Raw genomic sequence first — 17,062 nt, forward strand, 5'->3', positions numbered from 1 at the left:
CACTCACTGCTCCTTGCTAGGATAAGATCAGGGCTCCAGAATGAGTGTGTGTTGGGGGGGCGGGGGTCTGCCCTCAGGGCCGCTGGGGGAGGGGAGAGGATGGGGAGGGGGGTGGTGGGCAAGAGAGGTCATGCCCTGGGCCCCAGCACATAGAGGGCAGGGACCAGACACCCTCCCTCCCGCTTTTGTCCATTATCTTTGGGCAATAAACCAGGCCTCAAACTCACCCCCCCACCTCCTTCTGTCCCCCGCCCCTCTTCCCGCCCAGGACTGGGTGGAGCCACTGCCTTATAAGTGGTGGCCTGGTGGCAGCTGAGCCAACGACGGCAGCCAGTGGGACCAGAGGGTGGCTCGGCAGGCAGGCGGCAGCAGTGCCCTCGGTTCTTCAGCATGGCCCCCTCGGCCTGGGCCTTCTGCTGGCTGCTGGGGGGTCTCCTGCCCCATGGGGGTAGCTCCAGCCCCAGCCTGGGCCTCAGCGTGCCCCGCCTGCGGCTCTCCTACGAAGGTACTAGCTTCTGTGCGCCCTGTTTGTGTGCATGTGCCCTGTTTGAGTGCCCTGGGCTCTTGGGCACCTGGCCAGCTGTAGGGGAGGCAGCCTCTCCCTGTGCAGCTTTCAGGGAGTGGGAGGGAGGCAGGTCCAGGGTGGTGGGAGGGACCTGAGGGGGACTGCTGAGAAAGGGGCAGATGGATACCCTGAGAGAGCTCAGTAAAGATGGGGAGGGGACAGAGGGAGGGACAGGGCAGGGGAGAGGGACAGACAGGGTGGGGCTGCAGGATCTGTCTGGGCTCAGCTGGCACTTTTTGCCCAGGGCGGCCAATAGGAGAATGAGTGGGCAGCACGCTGTCCCTTGGTCCCGGGGCCACAGAGAAGGGGAGGACCCCCCTTGCGGCTCACTTGCCAGAGTGGGCTTTCCTTCCTGCACCCAAGAAGTGCCTCAGATCCCAGGGGCACTTTCACCTCCCCTCTTTGCCCATCTCAGGCTAGGGGTTCCCGTGTTCTCCCCTAGATGTGTGAGCTGGCTCAGGCCTCCGAGGACGGGCCCTGGGGAAGGCCAGGCCCTGAGACAGGTTCTTGGCAGATCCTTCCTGGGGAAACCAGAGCGGGGATCACCTTCCCCTGGGAAGCCCCATCTGAGAGGGGAGATGCCTGGAGAGGCTGAGGGGAATGTGGTCTTGTCCTGGGAGCTGTGGTTTTGGTGAGAGGTCAGACTGCTAGAAGCTCCAAATAGGGAAAGTTCCCGAGGTACTGTCAACCAAGGAGGTCTTCCTGGAAGAGGCTGTTGATGAGTTTTGGGGTTGGAATGGGTGTTGGGCGGAGGTGCTTCTGTCGGAGGGGCATAGGACACTCTGGGGCTTCCTGAGGGTGGCCAGCGCCCCCTTCCTACCACATCCTACTGCCCCCATTACCTCCAGCTCCCCAACCAAGCCTGGAGGACCCTACCTCAAGATCCTCAACTCCTGGGACCAAGGTCCCCAGGCAGCTCCTGCTCTCACCTCCGGGCCGAGATGGCCAGCATCTATGGGGAGAAATTCCTCTTCGGCCACATCCCTAGACTGGAGGTGGGAGCCCTTCCTGCCACACCTGCCCTCCCCTGCACCCAGGCTGTTGCCAGGGGTCCCCTATGCTGGGAACAGTTTCCCCTGCTGGCCCACCCTCCAGCTGAGTCAGGCCTGCAGACTCCCGCCCTTCCTCCAGGCTCTTCCAGCACTTTGCTCTAGTTTCTGCTGGTTGGCACCATCTTCCCTGGGTCCCTGGGGACTGGGCAGGGCACAGATGGGACAGTGGGAAGATGTTATCTGCACAATGAAGGGCTAAGGAATGGAGGGCAGGAGGCAGGGTACCTACCCTAGGGTAGGCTGGGCCAGGTGGGAGGCTCCGAGCCTCCTGTCCCACCTGCCTCCAGGAGCCTTCTAGCACCTGTGGATGGAAACGTTTTCCAGATGTGAGATGTGAGTGTGTGTGGTGGGGGGCGACAGGGGATGCTCGGCGGGGCCTCCACCTCCCCTCCTTGGCTGAGGAGCTCGGCTGAGCTGTGGCCCTGATCCGCCTCCCGGTACTCCCTCCTAGACCTCCTTTCTGCCAACCGTTCTGCCGTCTTTCTGGGCCCCCGGGGCTCCCTGAACCTCCAGGCCATGTACCTAGATGAGTACCGGGAACGCCTCTTTCTGGGGGGCCTGGACGCCGTCTACTCTCTGCGGCTGAACCAGGCATGGCCAGACCCCCAGGAGGTGAGCTGAACTGGCAGGGAAGAGGGTCTATTTGAGAGCTGGGCACCTCCAGGTGGGAGGCCAGCTGGGGAAACAGGCTGTGAGGTCAGGGAAGACCTGAGATGAGCCAGGCTGTGTTCCAGGTCCTGTGGCCACCGCAGCCAGGACAGAGGGAGGAGTGTGCTCGCAGTGGAAAAGATCCCCTGGTGAGTGCTGTAGTGAGGGATGGTCCCCCAACCTGATGCCCTGACCTGACATCCAGGACAGTCTGTGGCCACACCCCCTGGTGCCTCTACCGGGGGCATTTGGAGCAGTTCCTGAGGGCCTTTGAAGGTCTGCTGAGAATGTCACACCCACCCCTTTTGCCAGAGCCAATTGCCAGACAAGGCTGAGCCTTGGGGCCCAAGGAGATGGTGAGCACCCCCTCTCACCCCTCAGCCACCCCTCCTTCTCCCCGCAGACAGAGTGTGCCAACTTCGTGCGGGTGCTGCAGCCTCACAACCGGACCCACCTGCTGGCCTGTGGCACCGGAGCCTTCCAGCCCGTCTGCACCCTCATCTCAGTGGGTTACCGTGGGGAGGTGAGCCTGGGCCGGGCCCCACAGGGGACTGGGAGGCAGTGACATTTCCTCCCGGCTGCCTGAACGTTCCCATTGAGCCTGGGCAGGGACAGAGGGGCAGGGGCCTGAAAGGCGCCTTTGTGTTGGGGAGCTGACCCCATTAGAGGGGCCCTGGATGAGGACGCCTTCTCCTGCCCCCGCCCTCCCGCCACATGCACATGAGGGCTGCTGCTTGTGTGTGGGCTGCTGGTGCTTCTCTCCCAGGTGACGCCCCTCCCTCCCTCCCCATAGCATGTGCTCCACCTAGAGCCGGGCAGTGTGGAAAGTGGCCGGGGCCGATGCCCTTACGACCCCAACCATCCCTTCGCCAGCACCTTCGTAGGTGGGTGATGCCCAGGCCAGGGCGGGGACAGGGATGGTGGGAGCTGGCCTATGTCACTGGGAACGGGGGGGACCCGGCTGCTGGGCCTGGGCCTCGTCCCCGACTCTGTTCCCTGACCTCCACCGCAGGCAGGGAGCAGTACACGGGTCTCACCGTTGACTTCCTGGGGCAAGAGCCCACGATCTTCCGAAGTGGCGGTCCTCGGCCGGCCCTGAGTTCCAACCCTGACCAGAGCCTCTTGCACGGTGAGACCTGCCGCTGGAACTGGCAGGGGAGAGGAGGCTACTTTCCCACTAGGACACCAGCCTCCAGTGGGGGCCCCCGCCATCCCCCTCCCCACTGGCTTCTGCTCCCATCCTGCCCTGTGCAGCCCCTCCACCAGCGTGACCCTGTCCCCCTTCCAGATCCCCGGTTTGTGATGGCTGCCCGGATCCCTGAGAACTCTGACCACGACAATGACAAGGTGTACTTCTTCTTCACGGAGACTGTCCCCTCGCTCGATGGTGACTCAAGCCACGTCACTGTGAGCCGCGTGGGCCGCGTCTGCGTGGTGAGGGCTGGGAAGGGGTGGTGAGGTTCAAGTCCCCTCTGCACCCTCCCATTCCCAGACCTTTCTCCCCCGCACCCTTGGCCAGCAGTAGGGAAACTGAGGCAAGGATACACAGCTGACATGCATGCCTCTGCTCTAGTGGGTGAGGGTGGCAGAGTGGATGGTGGGACCCATCCTTGTAGGGCCTAAGGCTGACTCTGGCCCCCTATCCCACAGAATGACGTCGGGGGCCAGCGGGTGCTGGTGAACAGATGGAGCACTTTCCTGAAGGCCAGGCTGGTCTGCTCGGTGCCTGGCCCTGGCAGTGCCGAGACCCACTTTGACCAGCTGGGTGAGGGCATGGCCAAGCAGGCTGGGGGCTCGGGAGTGAGGAGGGCTGAGAGCTGGTGAGTTGAGGCATCATCAGTGGCCATGACACTCATGCTCCCTTCTGTACCCCAGAGGACGTGTTCCTGCTGTGGCCCAAGCCTGGGAAGAGCCTCGAGGTGTATGCGCTGTTCAGCACCATCAGGTGGGCATACCCAGCGTCCCTGCACCCGCCACCCCGGCCTTGCCATAGGCCCTGTCTGTCCCTGACTCAGTGACCTGGGACTGTGTTCTCTGACTCTCTCTGGCCTTTGCCTTTGCCTTGGTGCCTCTGCTTTTCAGAGTCTCTGCTTGCTGCAGGCACTGTCACCCTCTGTCCTGCCCGTGGAACCAGGCTGTCCCCTTCTTGTCCTTGATGGCCACTCTGGCCTGACTGTCCTGTGTGCCTGGCAGTGCCGTGTTCCAGGGCTTCGCCATCTGTGTGTACCACATGGCAGACATCTGGGAGGTCTTCAACGGGCCCTTTGCCCACCAAGATGGACCTCAATACCAGTGGAGGCCCTATGAGGGCAAGGTGCCCTTTCCCCGCCCCGGCGTGGTGAGTATCTGCTGGGGCCAGGCCAGGGAAGCGAGGCCTGAGCAGATGTGGGGAAGGGCCGCTTAGAGCAGCCCCACGTCCCCAGGCAGCCCCACGGCAGCAGATGTTGGCTGAGCCTGAGCTGCAGAGGGCCTGGGTGGGGTGGGCAGGGGTGGGTGTGGGGGGAGAGGAGAGGCCTCCTGCATTGAGAGAGGGCTCCCTGGTTGGGGTGGAAACAGAATGGCAGTGGGGGGTGTGCGCCCTCTCAGGATGCCTCAGGCACTCCTTTCCCTGCTGCCCACAGTGCCCCAGCAAGATGACCTCGCGACCAGGACGGTCTTTTGGCAGCACCAGGGACTACCCGGATGAGGTGCTGCGGTTCACCCGGGCCCACCCCGTCATGTTCCGGCCTGTGCGGCCTCGGCTTGGCCGCCCTGTCCTTGTCAAGACCCACCTGGCCCAGAAGCTGCATCAGATTGCGGTGGACCGCGTGGAGGCAGAGGATGGAAGCTATGATGTCATCTTCCTGGGGACTGGTAGGACAGCTGAGCAGGGGTGGCCAGGCTGGAGGGGTGTGGGGTCCCTGGCTGTCCCCTCCTGTCCCGCTGATGCCTCCTCCCTGGCCCCAGACTCAGGCTCCGTGCTCAAAGTCATTGCCCTCCAGGAAGGGGCCTCAGCTAAACCTGAGGAGGTGGTTCTGGAGGAGCTCCAGGTGTTTAAGGTGAGCAAGGGGCTGACGGAAGGGTCCCTCCAAGCCCCATCTCTGGGTCTGAGCCTGGCTACAGGGATACAGGAGCAAGCCTGTCGTTACTGAATTTGCAGCCGGCAGGATGCTGGAGAGGGGTGCAGAAAGAGATGCCCCCCCAACCCTGCTGTGGCAGAGGCCTTGTAGCCACTTTTGAATGACTCCAGGCCCAGAGCTGCAGCCTGTGAGCTGGATGGGCCCCAGGTGCTGGGAGGGCTGGTCAAGGGGAGCAACCCTTTGCAAAACCCTGTTGGGCTCGAGTTGCAAGGAGGAGATGGTTGAGACCAGCAAGGTCCCCAGACATTCTATTGGCCCCTCTAGAGACTCAGGCAGGGGGTCGTTTGTGTTTGGGGGCCTACTGTACCCCCAGGACCTGAGCTGGGTAATTTAGGACAGCTGCCTCATTGCTGGGGAACAGGCTGAGGGAAGAACACTCTAGCTCTGTGCTTTTAGCGAAGTCTCCTGTTTGGAGGCCAGCCAGGACCGGGGGCCTTTCTTGAAACCTACCATCCGGGAAAGACTGTCTCGCTTTAGCTGCCAGGGAGTGCATGACCCAGGCTGGGAGCTAGGTGGTTCCCACCCTAAGGTTGGAGGAGACTGAAAGTGGGGTTGCAGGGGAAGGTCTTGGTCCACACCACCCACGCCGAGACCCTACTCCTTCCCCAGGTGCCAACACCCATCACTGAAATGGAGATCTCTGTCAAAAGGGTAAGAGCAGCTGCCACCCTCCCTTGCGCCCCTCTTCTGCCCTGCTCCTCAGCCTCCTGTAGTCTGGGGAAAGCTGTGCTGAGGCAGGCCCGATGAGCTCCTGCAACAGTGGCCAGCGGGCATTGGAGGCACCGCGTAAGCCACAAAGGCCAGTTCCTAAGGGAGGCAAAAGTGTGCTTGAAAACAAAATCCAGCCAGGCGCAGTGGCTCACACCTGTCATCCCAGCACTTTGGGAGGCCGAGGCAGGCGGACCATAAGGTCAGGAGATGAAGACCATCCTGGCTAACATGGTGAAACCCTGTCTCTACTAAAAACACAGAAAATTGGCCGGGCGTGATGGTGCATGCCTGTAGTCCCAGCTACTCTGGAGGCTGAGGCAGAAGAATGGCTTGAACCCGGGAGGTGGAGGTTGCAGTGAGCTGAGATCATGCCACTGCGCTCCAGCCTGGGCAACAGAGTGAGACTCTGTTTCAAAAAAAAAAAAGACAAGAAAACAAGATCCAGATGTTAAATCCAAGAAGGCCACTTTTTAGAGGTGTGCTATGTTTGTCAGGTGGCAAATCAAGTCTCCCCACATGTATCTGCCCCAGTGCATCTTTGTGTAAATCCTAACTTTTGTATCGGAATTGCTCAAAGCAAGGTGTGCCTCTAAGATCAGAGGCAAGTCAGAAGAAAGGCCCCTGGATAGAGGGCCACAGTCAGCAGCTGGGAGGGCTGGCGAAGCCCCTGAGGGAAAACGTCTCAGGTCTTGATTTGCCTCCGTCCTTTCTGTGCCCTGGCGCAGAATCTGGTATGCAGCAGGTGGGTAATAAACATTTTTTATTTTGTGAATGAAGACTTCCTGCAAGCGGCGAGGGTCTCAGGAAGCCGAGGGGCTGAGAGCCTGGCTGCGTGTGGGGGAAGCCTGGGCTCATCCCAGTTCACCTCGGCCTCACCTCCAACTCTTGCTTCTGTCCCTCCCCAGCAAATGCTCTACGTGGTCTCTCGGCTGGGCGTGGCCCAGCTGCGGCTGCACCAGTGTGAGACTTATGGCACTGCCTGTGTGGAGTGCTGCCTGGCCCGGGACCCATATTGTGCCTGGGACGGTGCCTCCTGTACCCACTACCACCCTAACCTTGGCAAGCGCCGGTCCCGCCGCCAGGACATCCGACACGGTAACCCTGCCCTGCAGTGCCTGGACCAGAGCCAGGAAGGTGAGTGGCAGCAACGGGGAGGGCACAGGCTGGGCTGGAACTCACCCCTGTGGCCTGGGTTCCACTTCTGTGAAGTGTGTCCTCCAACTGGTCTTGTCATGACAGACAGTCCTCAGTTTCCCTATCCATGTAGCTCTTGCTAGTGCGTGGAAGGAAGCAGGGTCTTTGGACACAGTGACTGGCTGGGGGCTCTCTGGTTGTCTAAGTTCTTGTCATATAGTGGGGCTCCTGAGCTGTGGGGGTCAGGTGGTGGCATGGGGATCTGGATCCCATAGTTCCCAAACTGAGCCAACCTCTGCCTCTCTCCAGAGGAGGCGGTGGGACTTGTGGCAGCCACCACGGTCTACGGCACGGAGCACAACAGCACCTTCCTGGAGTGCTTGCCCAAGTTTCCCCAGGCTGCTGTGCGCTGGCTCTTGCAGAGGCCGGGGGATGAGGGGCCTGACCAGGTGGGTGAGGAGACCCCTGCTTCCAGCCTCCATATGTCCTGAGGACACCTCCCATCCTGAACCCCAAGACCTGAGCCCTAGGAAGGGTTCTGTGGGGAACCAGCCAAGATCAACCTAAGAAAAATGTGTATTAGGCTCCTGGAGTGCTAGAAGGAGGTGCCCAGGCCAGATGTGGCTGCAACTCCCCGAGTCTGAGAGGTGGGCCATGGAAGAGAGGAAAGGGGGTCTGAGCTGGCCAGTAATTCTTCCATGTTTACACACATGGCTCATGTTGGAAGGATTCTCTTCTCTAGGGGTTCTTGGTTCTCTTCTGCCCCAGGCAAGGGAGAGGGCAGTGCCCCCGGGCCCAGGACTAGGCTTCAGAATCTTGCTACACACACACAACACAAGAGAACCTTCAGGGTCCCTAACCACTGGCCCTCACCCTCCACTCTTAAAACCTGGCCCCAGACTTCCTCCCTGGAGTCCAGCTATCTGCTCAGGCCCTCTCCTCCCCTATCTGAAAAGGCCTGTCAACCCCATGGATGGTTTAAGTCTGGGGCCTGAGGATGGCATTGGCCGGGCAGGGAAGGGGAGGGACAGGAGTGGGTTGATTACAGGAGGGGCTCTCCTTCCAGCCTGGGAACTGGGGGAGGCCAGCTGCTGGGCTGGGCATGGAGAAGATTCCCCAGGGGAGGAGGGGAGAAACAAGATGGTGTTTCACAACACTAGCTGATGGCCCAAGCAGTGCAGCCTCAGCACACAGATGTGCAGACTAAAGCCCGCGCCGAGTCCAGGCCAGAGGCGGGCTGGGATCAGAGCGGCTCTCCCACTTCCCACGCTGTGATGGGTGCTCAGCCCACCCTGTTCACACCGTCAGGGGAGTGAACAGCACAGACCTGGACGGGAAGGCTGTGTGTGTGGGGGGGAGTGTATGTGGGGGGGGGGTATGTGTGGTATATGTGTGGTGTGTGTGTGGTGTGTGTGTGTGTGGGTGGGTGTGTGGTGTGTGATGTGTGTGTTGTGTGTGTGTGGTGTGTGTGGGGTGTGGGGTGTGTGTGTGTGGTGGGGTGTGTGTGTGGTGGGTGTGTGCAGTTTGTGTGGGTGTGTGTGGTGTGTTGTGTGAGTGTGTGTGTGGCGGTGTGTGTGGGGTGTGTGTTTGGTGTGTGTGGTGTGTGTGATATATGTGTGTGTGTGTGTGGTGTGTGTGGTGTGTGGGTGTGTGTGTGGTGTGTGGTGTGTGTGGGTGTGTGTGGTGTGTGTGCAGGTGTGTGTGGGGTATGTGTGTGTGATGTATGTGTGTGGTGTGTGTGGTGTGTGTGATGTGTGTGTGGGGATGGTGTGTGTGGTGTGTGTGTGTGTTTGTGGTGTGTGTGTGGGGGTGTGTGTGTGGTGTGTGTGGTGTATGTGTGTGTGTGGTGTGTGTGTGTGATGTATGTGTGTGGTGTGTGTGGTGTGTGTGTGTGCTGTGTGTGGTGTGTGGTGTGTGTGTGGGGGTGTGTGTGGGTGTGGTGTGTGTGTGGGTGTGTGTGTGGTATGTGTGTGTGATGTATGTGTGTGGTGTGTGTGGTGTGTGTGTGTGGTGTGTGTGATGTGTGTGTGGGGATGGTGTGTGTGGTGTGTGTGTGTGTTTGTGGTGTGTGTGGTGTGTGTGGGGGTGTGTGTGGTGTGTGTGGTGTGTGATGTATGTGTGTGGTGTGTGTGGTGTGTGTGTGTGTGGTGTGTGGTGTGTGTGTGTGGTGTGTGATGTGTGTGGGGATGGTGTGTGTGGTGTGTGTTTGTGGTGTGTGTGGGGGTGTGTGTGTGTGGTGTGTGTGGTGTGTATGGTGTGTGTGGGGGTGTGTGTGGTGTGTGGTGTGTGGTGTGTGTGATGTATGTGTGTGGTGTGTGTGGTGTGTGTGTGTATGTGGGTGGGTGTGGTGTGTGTGGTGTGTGTGTGTGTGGTGTGTGGTGTGTGTGTGGGTGTGTGTGGTGTGTGGTGTGTGTGTGTGGGTGTGTGATGTATGTGTGTGGTGTGTGTGGTGTGTGTGTGGTGTGTGGTGTGTGTGTGGTGGGTGTGTGTGGTGTGTGTGTGGTGGGTGTGGTGTGTGTGTGTGTGGCGTGTGCGGTGTGTATGTGGTGGGTGTGTGTGGTGTGTGGTGTGGTGTGTGGGTGTGTGTGTGTGGTGGGTGGGTGCAGTATGTGTGTGGTTGCATGTGGTGTGGGTGTGGTGTGGTGTGATGTGTGTGTTTGTGCATGCGTGTCCAGCATAGGGAAGTTTTAAAGCCTAGTCCTGGGCCCAGGGGCACAGCCCCTCCCTTGAGAAAAGTCTGTAGATCAGAAGGTACCTCCAGAAGGGCTAAGGGGCTGAAACATCTTAGCCCCTCTGTTCCTTGGGAATGCGTGCCAGGGGCCTCCGAGGCCAAGATTGGTGCCCTCTGACTAGGGGAGAATCTGGCCAGTCAAATCCTTGAGAAGGCCCCTTCCTGGGCTATGGGAAAGCGAGGCCCCGCCTCGTGGTCTAGAGGAGGCCCGGACTGCCAAGCTACTGGTTCCCTCCTGGGAAGCGAACAGGGCAAGGAGAAGTGCCCAAGCACTGGGTCCGAAGGATGGCAGAAAGGCTGGGGCAGAGAAGCTAATGGTTCACTCCCATTGCACCCCACTCATGCCCTCCCGCCCCTGGCAGGTAAAGACGGATGAGCGAGTCTTGCACACGGAGCGGGGGCTGCTGTTCCGCAGGCTCAGCCGTTTCGATACGGGCATCTACACCTGCACCAGTCTGGAGCATGGCTTCTCCCAGACTGTGGTCCGCCTGGCTCTGGTGGTGATTGTGGCCTCACAGCTAGACAGCCTATTCCCTCCGGAGCCAAGGCCAGAGGAGCCCCCAGCCCGTGGAGGCCTGGCCTCTGCCCCACCCAAGGCCTGGTACAAGGACATCCTGCAGCTCACCAGCTTCGCCAACCTGCCCCAGGTGGATGAGTACTGTGGGCGTGTGTGGTGCAGGGGCACTGTGGAATGCTCGGGGTCCTTCCGGAGCCGGAGCCAGGGCAAGCAGGCCAAGGGCAAGAGCTGGGCAAAGCTGGAGCTGGGCAAGAGGTTGAAGAGCCGGGTGCAGGCTGAGCACAATCGGACGCCCCGGGAGGTGGAGGCCACGTAGAAGAGGGCAGAGGACGGGTGGTCAGGATGGACTGGGGGGCCCCTAGCAGCCCCCAGTATCTCCCACCCACCCAGCTAGGGCAGAGGGGGTCAGGACGTCTGTTTGCCTCTTAGAGATGGGTGTCTCTGTCCCCACAGTGCTACTGGGTCACCTACAGAGAAGACTAGGGCCTGATGGAGGGGCCGAGGCCGGGTCCCTGTCCCTCCCTGTGCTCTCAGACCTGGCAGGAGCTGGCACCCTCTGGCCACTGGCAACCCCAAGGGATCTGCCATTTGTTCTCAGAGATGGCCTGGCTTCCGAAGCACATTTCCGGGTGTGCCCAGAGGCAAGAGGGTTGGGTGGTTCTTTCCCAGCCTACAGAACAATGGCCATTCTGAGTGACCCTCAGAGTGGGTGTGTGGGTGGGTCTAGCGGGTGTCCCAGTAGGGGGCCCTTGGGGAGCCAGAGGAGGATGGAAGTGGCCTCTAAGCCACTAGCACCCCTTAAGAAGAGCCTACCTGACTGACCTGGGGAGGGAACATGGGGGTTCTGGGGAGGTAGAGCAGCAATGCACCTCCCCTCCTGTGGTGCTGTGATATCTTGGTGGCTCCCTGCCACTGCCCACCACCTCTTCTCCATCTGAGAATCATGGAGAGGCATAGAGAATCTAGAGGCATAGACTGCTAGAGCCTCCGGGATCTGGGGTGGTCAGGGCTCAGGCCTCACTTTGTAAACCAGGTGGGGCATCTCACAGCCTGACTTCCCTTCCCCAGGCCAGGGTTGCCCGGACGCCTGCCCCTCCTGTGAGGACCCCCTCCCCACCGTCAGGCCAACCATGCCCATGATCGGGGAGGGGTGGGTTCTGGGGCATTGTTGCCCCTCCTGTCTGTGGACTAGAGGGAGGGCGGGGGAGCTGGGGAAGTGTGTGGGCGGGAGGAGTGGGCTGTCTTTCCCGGGGCGACACAAGTGCACCCTAGCCCTGGAGTCTGGGAATGTGGAGGCTCTGTGAGCCCTGCAGTCCTCAGAATCAGGGCCAGGCATGCAGACCATGGAGAGCGGCTGTGGAGATGGGAGAGGGCAGGAGACCCTTAGGATGGGCTGTGGGACCCAGGCAGGAGCAAGTGTCCACAAGGACTCAAGGTGGCATCAATTAGCTCAGAGGCCACCAGGAAGACCCAGCGTTTCTCTGGACATTCATGCCCACTCATGGGCATGGACAGCCTGATAGTGGGGAGGGGGTCCTCTCAGGAGGGACTGGCATCCCAGCAGGGGCAGGCTGGGGGAAGGGAAGTCAGGCTGTGAGATCCCCCACCTGGTTTACAACGCAAGGCCTGAGCCCTACCCGGAGGCTGTAGCAGTTTATGCCTCTTCTGAGCTAACCAGGAAGACCTGGAATCTCAGTTTTGTGCTAAATGGATTTAGGAAGACTGCTTTTCTTTTAAGGGGGAACCAAGGTAGAGGAAAAAAGCGAAGACGCATTGCCGATTCTTGGGGGTGAACTCGGATGGCAAGGACGCGTTCTGCCTGGGCGTGCAGGGGAGGTGTTTTGCCATCAGCAGTTTCTCAGGCTGGGAGCACAGAGGGGAGGAGGAGGACTCAGTGAAAAGTTGTTCCCGGCCTGCACGGGAACACATTCATGACGCACAAAACTGACTGGAAGGAGCTGAGAGCGCTGGGTTTGAGATTCCCTCCATTAAAACAACCAAGACAAAGAAAGGAGGGGAAAAATAAAAGATGAAAAGCAAGACAGGCTTCCTGCCCCACTGAAACTCAAACCCAAACTGCCTTGGGTTTTACCTCCCCCCTACCCCTGGCACCTCCAGAGAACTGAGACCTGACATAGCTCCCGCTTTTCTCCTTTGACTGGTAGTAAGTGAACCAGAAGCACCGAGATTAACCTAACATCCTGAGAAGCCTTCCTGCCTGCGGTGCTGTCTGCCGGGAGGTCAGCTGGTTAAGGCAGAGGAGGAGAGGAGGAAATGATAGAGGCTGAAGAACAGAAGGCAGGGGAGACAGACGGGATTAAAGAGGGAGGAGAGAATGCGGAGCTCCTGGAAAGGGTGTCAGAGCTGCAGCCAGCTTTGCCTTCTACCCTAGGGAGGCCAGAAAGAATCAGCCAGTCCTCCGGGGCCTTTAGGCTGGACCCCGGCTTGGCAGGCTCTAGGCAGGGTCCTCTGAGAAGTTACCCCAGAAAATGAAGAGAAGAGGAGCACAAGATCCTCAACAGCTAACACTTGCACTTGGAAAAAGTGAACAGCTTCTGCCAACCCACTCCACCCATGGTACTGTACCCTACTAACTCCTGGAAAAGCCTGTATGTGCGAATTCTGTTTTTGTATTTGTATGTTGAGATGGGCCTTGTGGTTTCTCTGTCCTCAGAGCACATTTCTTGTGATTACTATTGTTATTTTTATTATTATGCCTGCCCCTGAGCTCTGGTTGAGAAAAACTGAATTTATAAGGAAAGGGATGAAGTTAAAATTTACATCACATAATTATATCATTACTGTGTGTCTGTGTATTTCTGTACTAAATGGACTGATGCTGCACACGTGAGCTGAAAATGAAGCGCCTTCCCATCCATTCTGTGAGGAGGAAGGTCACCCCCAGTGACCTCTGTTGCCTGAGTTCCGAGTTCCCAAACAGGTTATGGAGCTGGAAAGGGACTTAGAGAAAGAGACTGGGTGGTGCTTTCTAGAGGAGGAAGATGGGTATCAGGGGAAAGAAGGCACTGGAGGGCTTTGTCTACAAAGCGGAGATTGCTCATTAAATGAGAAACACCCTGGCCTGTGGGCTTGTAACTTGGGACTTCAGGAGGATCTTGAACCAAAAGGAAAAAGAAAATTCACTGAAAAGGGCAGCTGGGCACGTAGGCAGCTCTGCTCCTTTTTCACAACAACACTTGACATTTGTCACAGTGACACTTGGCATGGTTCCTCCTTCATCCCAAGCCACATACCAATGGATATTAAGTCCTCATGGCTGGGAGACTGGGGCCGTGCTTGGGGGACCGTGGCTTCTGGAAAGGAAGCCCGGAACATCTGACCTTTGGGCACACTGCAGGAGGTCCCTCTGGACATGGCTCCCACTCCCCAGTGACATTAAGATCCCAGCCCAAAGAGCAGACTCTACTGGTGCTGGAGGAAGATAGAAGGGACATAACCCCACCTTCCCAGGAGATTTCCCTGGGTCTCTTGCTTGGATTGACCCCTCAATCTGGGCTGTAGAGTGGGGGTCTTAACGGGTCAGTCATAAGTCTCATTTTGCAGCCGGGGTCCTGGAGCTGGCCCTATCCTTTTGTTCCTTGCCCCCTCCATGATCACTTAGGCCTGACAACCTGAAACCCTGTCATCCCACCCCAGGAGGCATCATCACCTCTGACTGAGAAGCGTCACCGGGGCACCCACCTGGCACAGAGTGCTGGGCTTGGAGGGGTGTGCGACAGTGGCCTCCAGAGCCCCCTTCTTCTCTCATGCACCACTCTCCCCAGGGTGGCCTGGGAGACGCCTCTGGACCAGACTTCTCCCTGGTCCACGCCACCTCCCCTCCCATCTCGATCCCTATTTCCTGCCTCGGTGATTTTACCTTCTCTCTGTCTTTCGTCACAGCTCTTTCCTCTACATCTCGTGCTTCCTCTGCTCTTTGGGCCTCTGTTCCATGACTTCCCAAACAGGTTTAGAGCTGGAAAGGGGATCAGACAGTGAGACTGGCCCAGGGGTTCCAAGATATAACTGTAATTGCGTGGGACCCTCCACGATCTCGTGGTCCCTGCGTTCTGCACCTTTGGCCTTGACAGAACTGGGATGCTGCCTGCTGGCTTGCCCTGTGAAGGCCCTGAGAAGTCCGTGATGATCTCTTGCTAATGTGCATGCCTACTATGTACTGTGTGCTTTTCCAAAACATTTGGTTCTCTTTTTTCCCATGGAGAAGCAAAGATCTCATGTTTCTAACATTTTGAAAAAAACACTTTGGAAAAAAAACACATTTAGGAAAATGTTGATTAGGTTAATCCCTCCCTTAACACGTGAGACTGATTAATTAGTAATTGCCTTCTCAGCCTGTAGGCTCTGGAAGCCTCCACCTCCTTATAGAATAGCCACATCTTGCTTTCCTATGACCGTCGCCGGACTAGACTCTGCCACCCTGGGACAGGGCTGCCAAGTGGCCAATCTGCTGCCCCTTGAGCCTGGATTGTGCTCTGTCACCAGCTCTCGTCCTCCCATGCCCAGCCTACTTCTGGCCCCTCCTGTGTCTGGCATGGTCCTCAGTGAAAGGCTAGCATTCACCCCTGGTCTGTGGCTATCCTGCCGTTCAACAGACTCATTTCTAAGAAGGTGGGGGGCAGGGAGGAGTCAGAATAAGAGAGGAAAACAGCAGTTTCCGCTTTCTCAAATGACTCTTGGGCGTCTCTTTCATTGGCTAAGCTCAGGGTGAGGTCCTAGACAGCCCTAGAATCCCCTGCTTGGAGGAGTGGACAGGTAGCGGCCCCTAGGAACCTGGTGTGCCTCCTGCCAGGCTTTTTGTGGGCTGGCAGGGGGTCCAGCTGCAGCTCCAGCCAGGTGGGCCCCAGAAAATTGACTCATGTGCTTCTCATCTTAGAGCTAGGAAGTAGTTGCTCAGAAATAGCCCAATTCCTATCCCAGTTAAGGTCCCATCCTAGCCTCGCCTAAGTCTTGGATTGCAGAGGGTTCTACAAGAAAGTTCAATACACATCAAGAACAAATCCCCAGGGTCTTCTAAGACTCTAAACTTGGAGAGAAGGACAGTGGGTTCAGACACAATATCTGTTAAAGTTGCAGGGCACAGTGGCTCATGCCTGTAATCCCAGCACTTTGGGAGGCTGAGGTGGGTGGATCACCTTAGGTCAGGAGTTCGAGACAAGCCTGGCCAACATGGTAAAACCCGGTATCTACTAAAAATACAAAAATTAGCTGGTGGCACACACCTGTAATCCCAGCTACTCGGGAGACTGAGCCACGAGAATCACTTGAATCCGGGAGGCAGAGGTTGTAGTGAGCCAAGATTGCACCACTGTACTCCAGCCTGGGCAACACAGTAAGACTGAAAAAAAAAAAAAAAAAAAAAAAAAAACTGATAAGGGTGACTGGAAATTGTTGGGCCCCACCTTGGCTCTCCTTCTGTACTCAGCCATCCCTTGGGTACACAAGAGACAAGGCGAGGCAGCTGTGACCCTGTGCCTGTTCCCACTGCCCAGGCCCTGGCCACCTTTACTGCGGGTACCACTACTGGGCCCTCTCCCTTAGAGGCTGCATCCTAATGAAGCCTTTCACTTTCCTTGCTGGATTTCCATTAAGGAAACTCCTGGTTCCTCATGTAGCCTTTTAAAAAATCACTCTTCCCTGAGGACAGGGCTGCTGCAAAGTCTCCAGGGAGGCCATGTGAGGCTGTCCTTGGGCCCGGCCTCCCAAAGCTGGCCAATAGCCTGCATGCAGGGACTCGGCTGATGGGAGGACTCAGCTGATCTGTCTTGACCTCTTTACCCCAGAGAGGATGATGACCAGAGTACCCCCCAATCCACCCAACAGGGCCTGTTTCACTGCTGTGAGGGATGACCAGGGCAAGGGGACAGTTGTGGGCTGATAGGATTCCAAAATGACTCAACAAAGGTCTGGAACAGAGCCCAGGTGTCCACCACCAAATGGAGGGGACTGGACTAGGGACACAGGAAGCCTGGATTGATGGAAGGTGAGGTGGGCTCTGCTCTCACAGATGAAGGTGTAGGGAATGACGTGCCACACCAGCCACTTGCTCTATGGACATGATCTCATGTGTTCACCCCCCCCGCCACTCCACCCCCCCCCCACCACTCCTGCCCCCAGCTGATAAGAATCTGGTGCTGTTTCCTGTAGTCCAAGGGTCTTAGACAATGGTGTGAACGGCTGGCCCTACTGAAAAGCACATTGTTCAGGGTAGAAAAAACAACACACCAGCACAAAGCCAGGGCAGGACCTGTCTAAATGTAAGGGGCTGTTTACAAACCCATGATTTCCAAGGGGAGGAACACAATGGAGAATTGTTTTGGTGAGGTTGGTGTCTCCTCCAGTATGCTCCTGGGGGCTGGAGATGGCTTTGATGGTTCAAACAGGTCTCAGATGCTCTGAAAAGGATGGACACTAATAGCGTGGGTCCCTTCCTGTTTATTGAGTGTGTGCAGGGAAGGGTCAAGAAGCCAGTTTACACCAAAACAAGGAGAAGGGGCCCCTGGCCTTTCCCTGTCCATCTGGACTTCATACTGTCACGTTGCTCAGGGATCCCAGGGTTAGGGCAGG

General features: G+C 58.0%; 1 protein-coding gene across 4 annotated transcripts; it reads left to right on the forward strand.

The window, feature by feature from the left end:
• The first annotated feature begins 311 nt into the window (after positions 1-311).
• Positions 312-13,278, forward strand: SEMA3G (semaphorin 3G). 4 transcript variants are annotated; one of them, XM_074403753.1, is made up of 17 exons: positions 426-505; positions 1,414-1,560; positions 2,069-2,229; positions 2,352-2,414; positions 2,669-2,788; positions 3,059-3,149; positions 3,278-3,394; positions 3,554-3,699; positions 3,916-4,030; positions 4,141-4,210; positions 4,459-4,603; positions 4,887-5,118; positions 5,212-5,303; positions 5,994-6,035; positions 7,001-7,229; positions 7,539-7,678; positions 10,323-13,278. In XM_074403753.1, the coding sequence occupies exons 3-17, from the start codon at positions 2,134-2,136 to the stop codon at positions 10,791-10,793; spliced, it is 2,169 nt and encodes a 722-aa protein (XP_074259854.1). In that variant the 5' UTR covers positions 426-505; positions 1,414-1,560; positions 2,069-2,133; the 3' UTR covers positions 10,794-13,278. The 4 variants fall into 4 exon arrangements, with proteins under 4 accessions (XP_003936634.3, XP_074259852.1, XP_074259853.1 ...); XM_003936585.4 differs by lacking the exon at positions 1,414-1,560 and having other exon boundaries at positions 312-505; XM_074403751.1 differs by lacking the exon at positions 1,414-1,560 and having other exon boundaries at positions 312-505; positions 3,554-3,672.
• Positions 13,279-17,062: the final 3,784 nt, after the last annotated feature.

This window comes from Saimiri boliviensis, chromosome 8 (assembly GCF_048565385.1).
Source record: "Saimiri boliviensis isolate mSaiBol1 chromosome 8, mSaiBol1.pri, whole genome shotgun sequence".
Taxonomy (NCBI): domain Eukaryota; kingdom Metazoa; phylum Chordata; class Mammalia; order Primates; family Cebidae; genus Saimiri; species Saimiri boliviensis.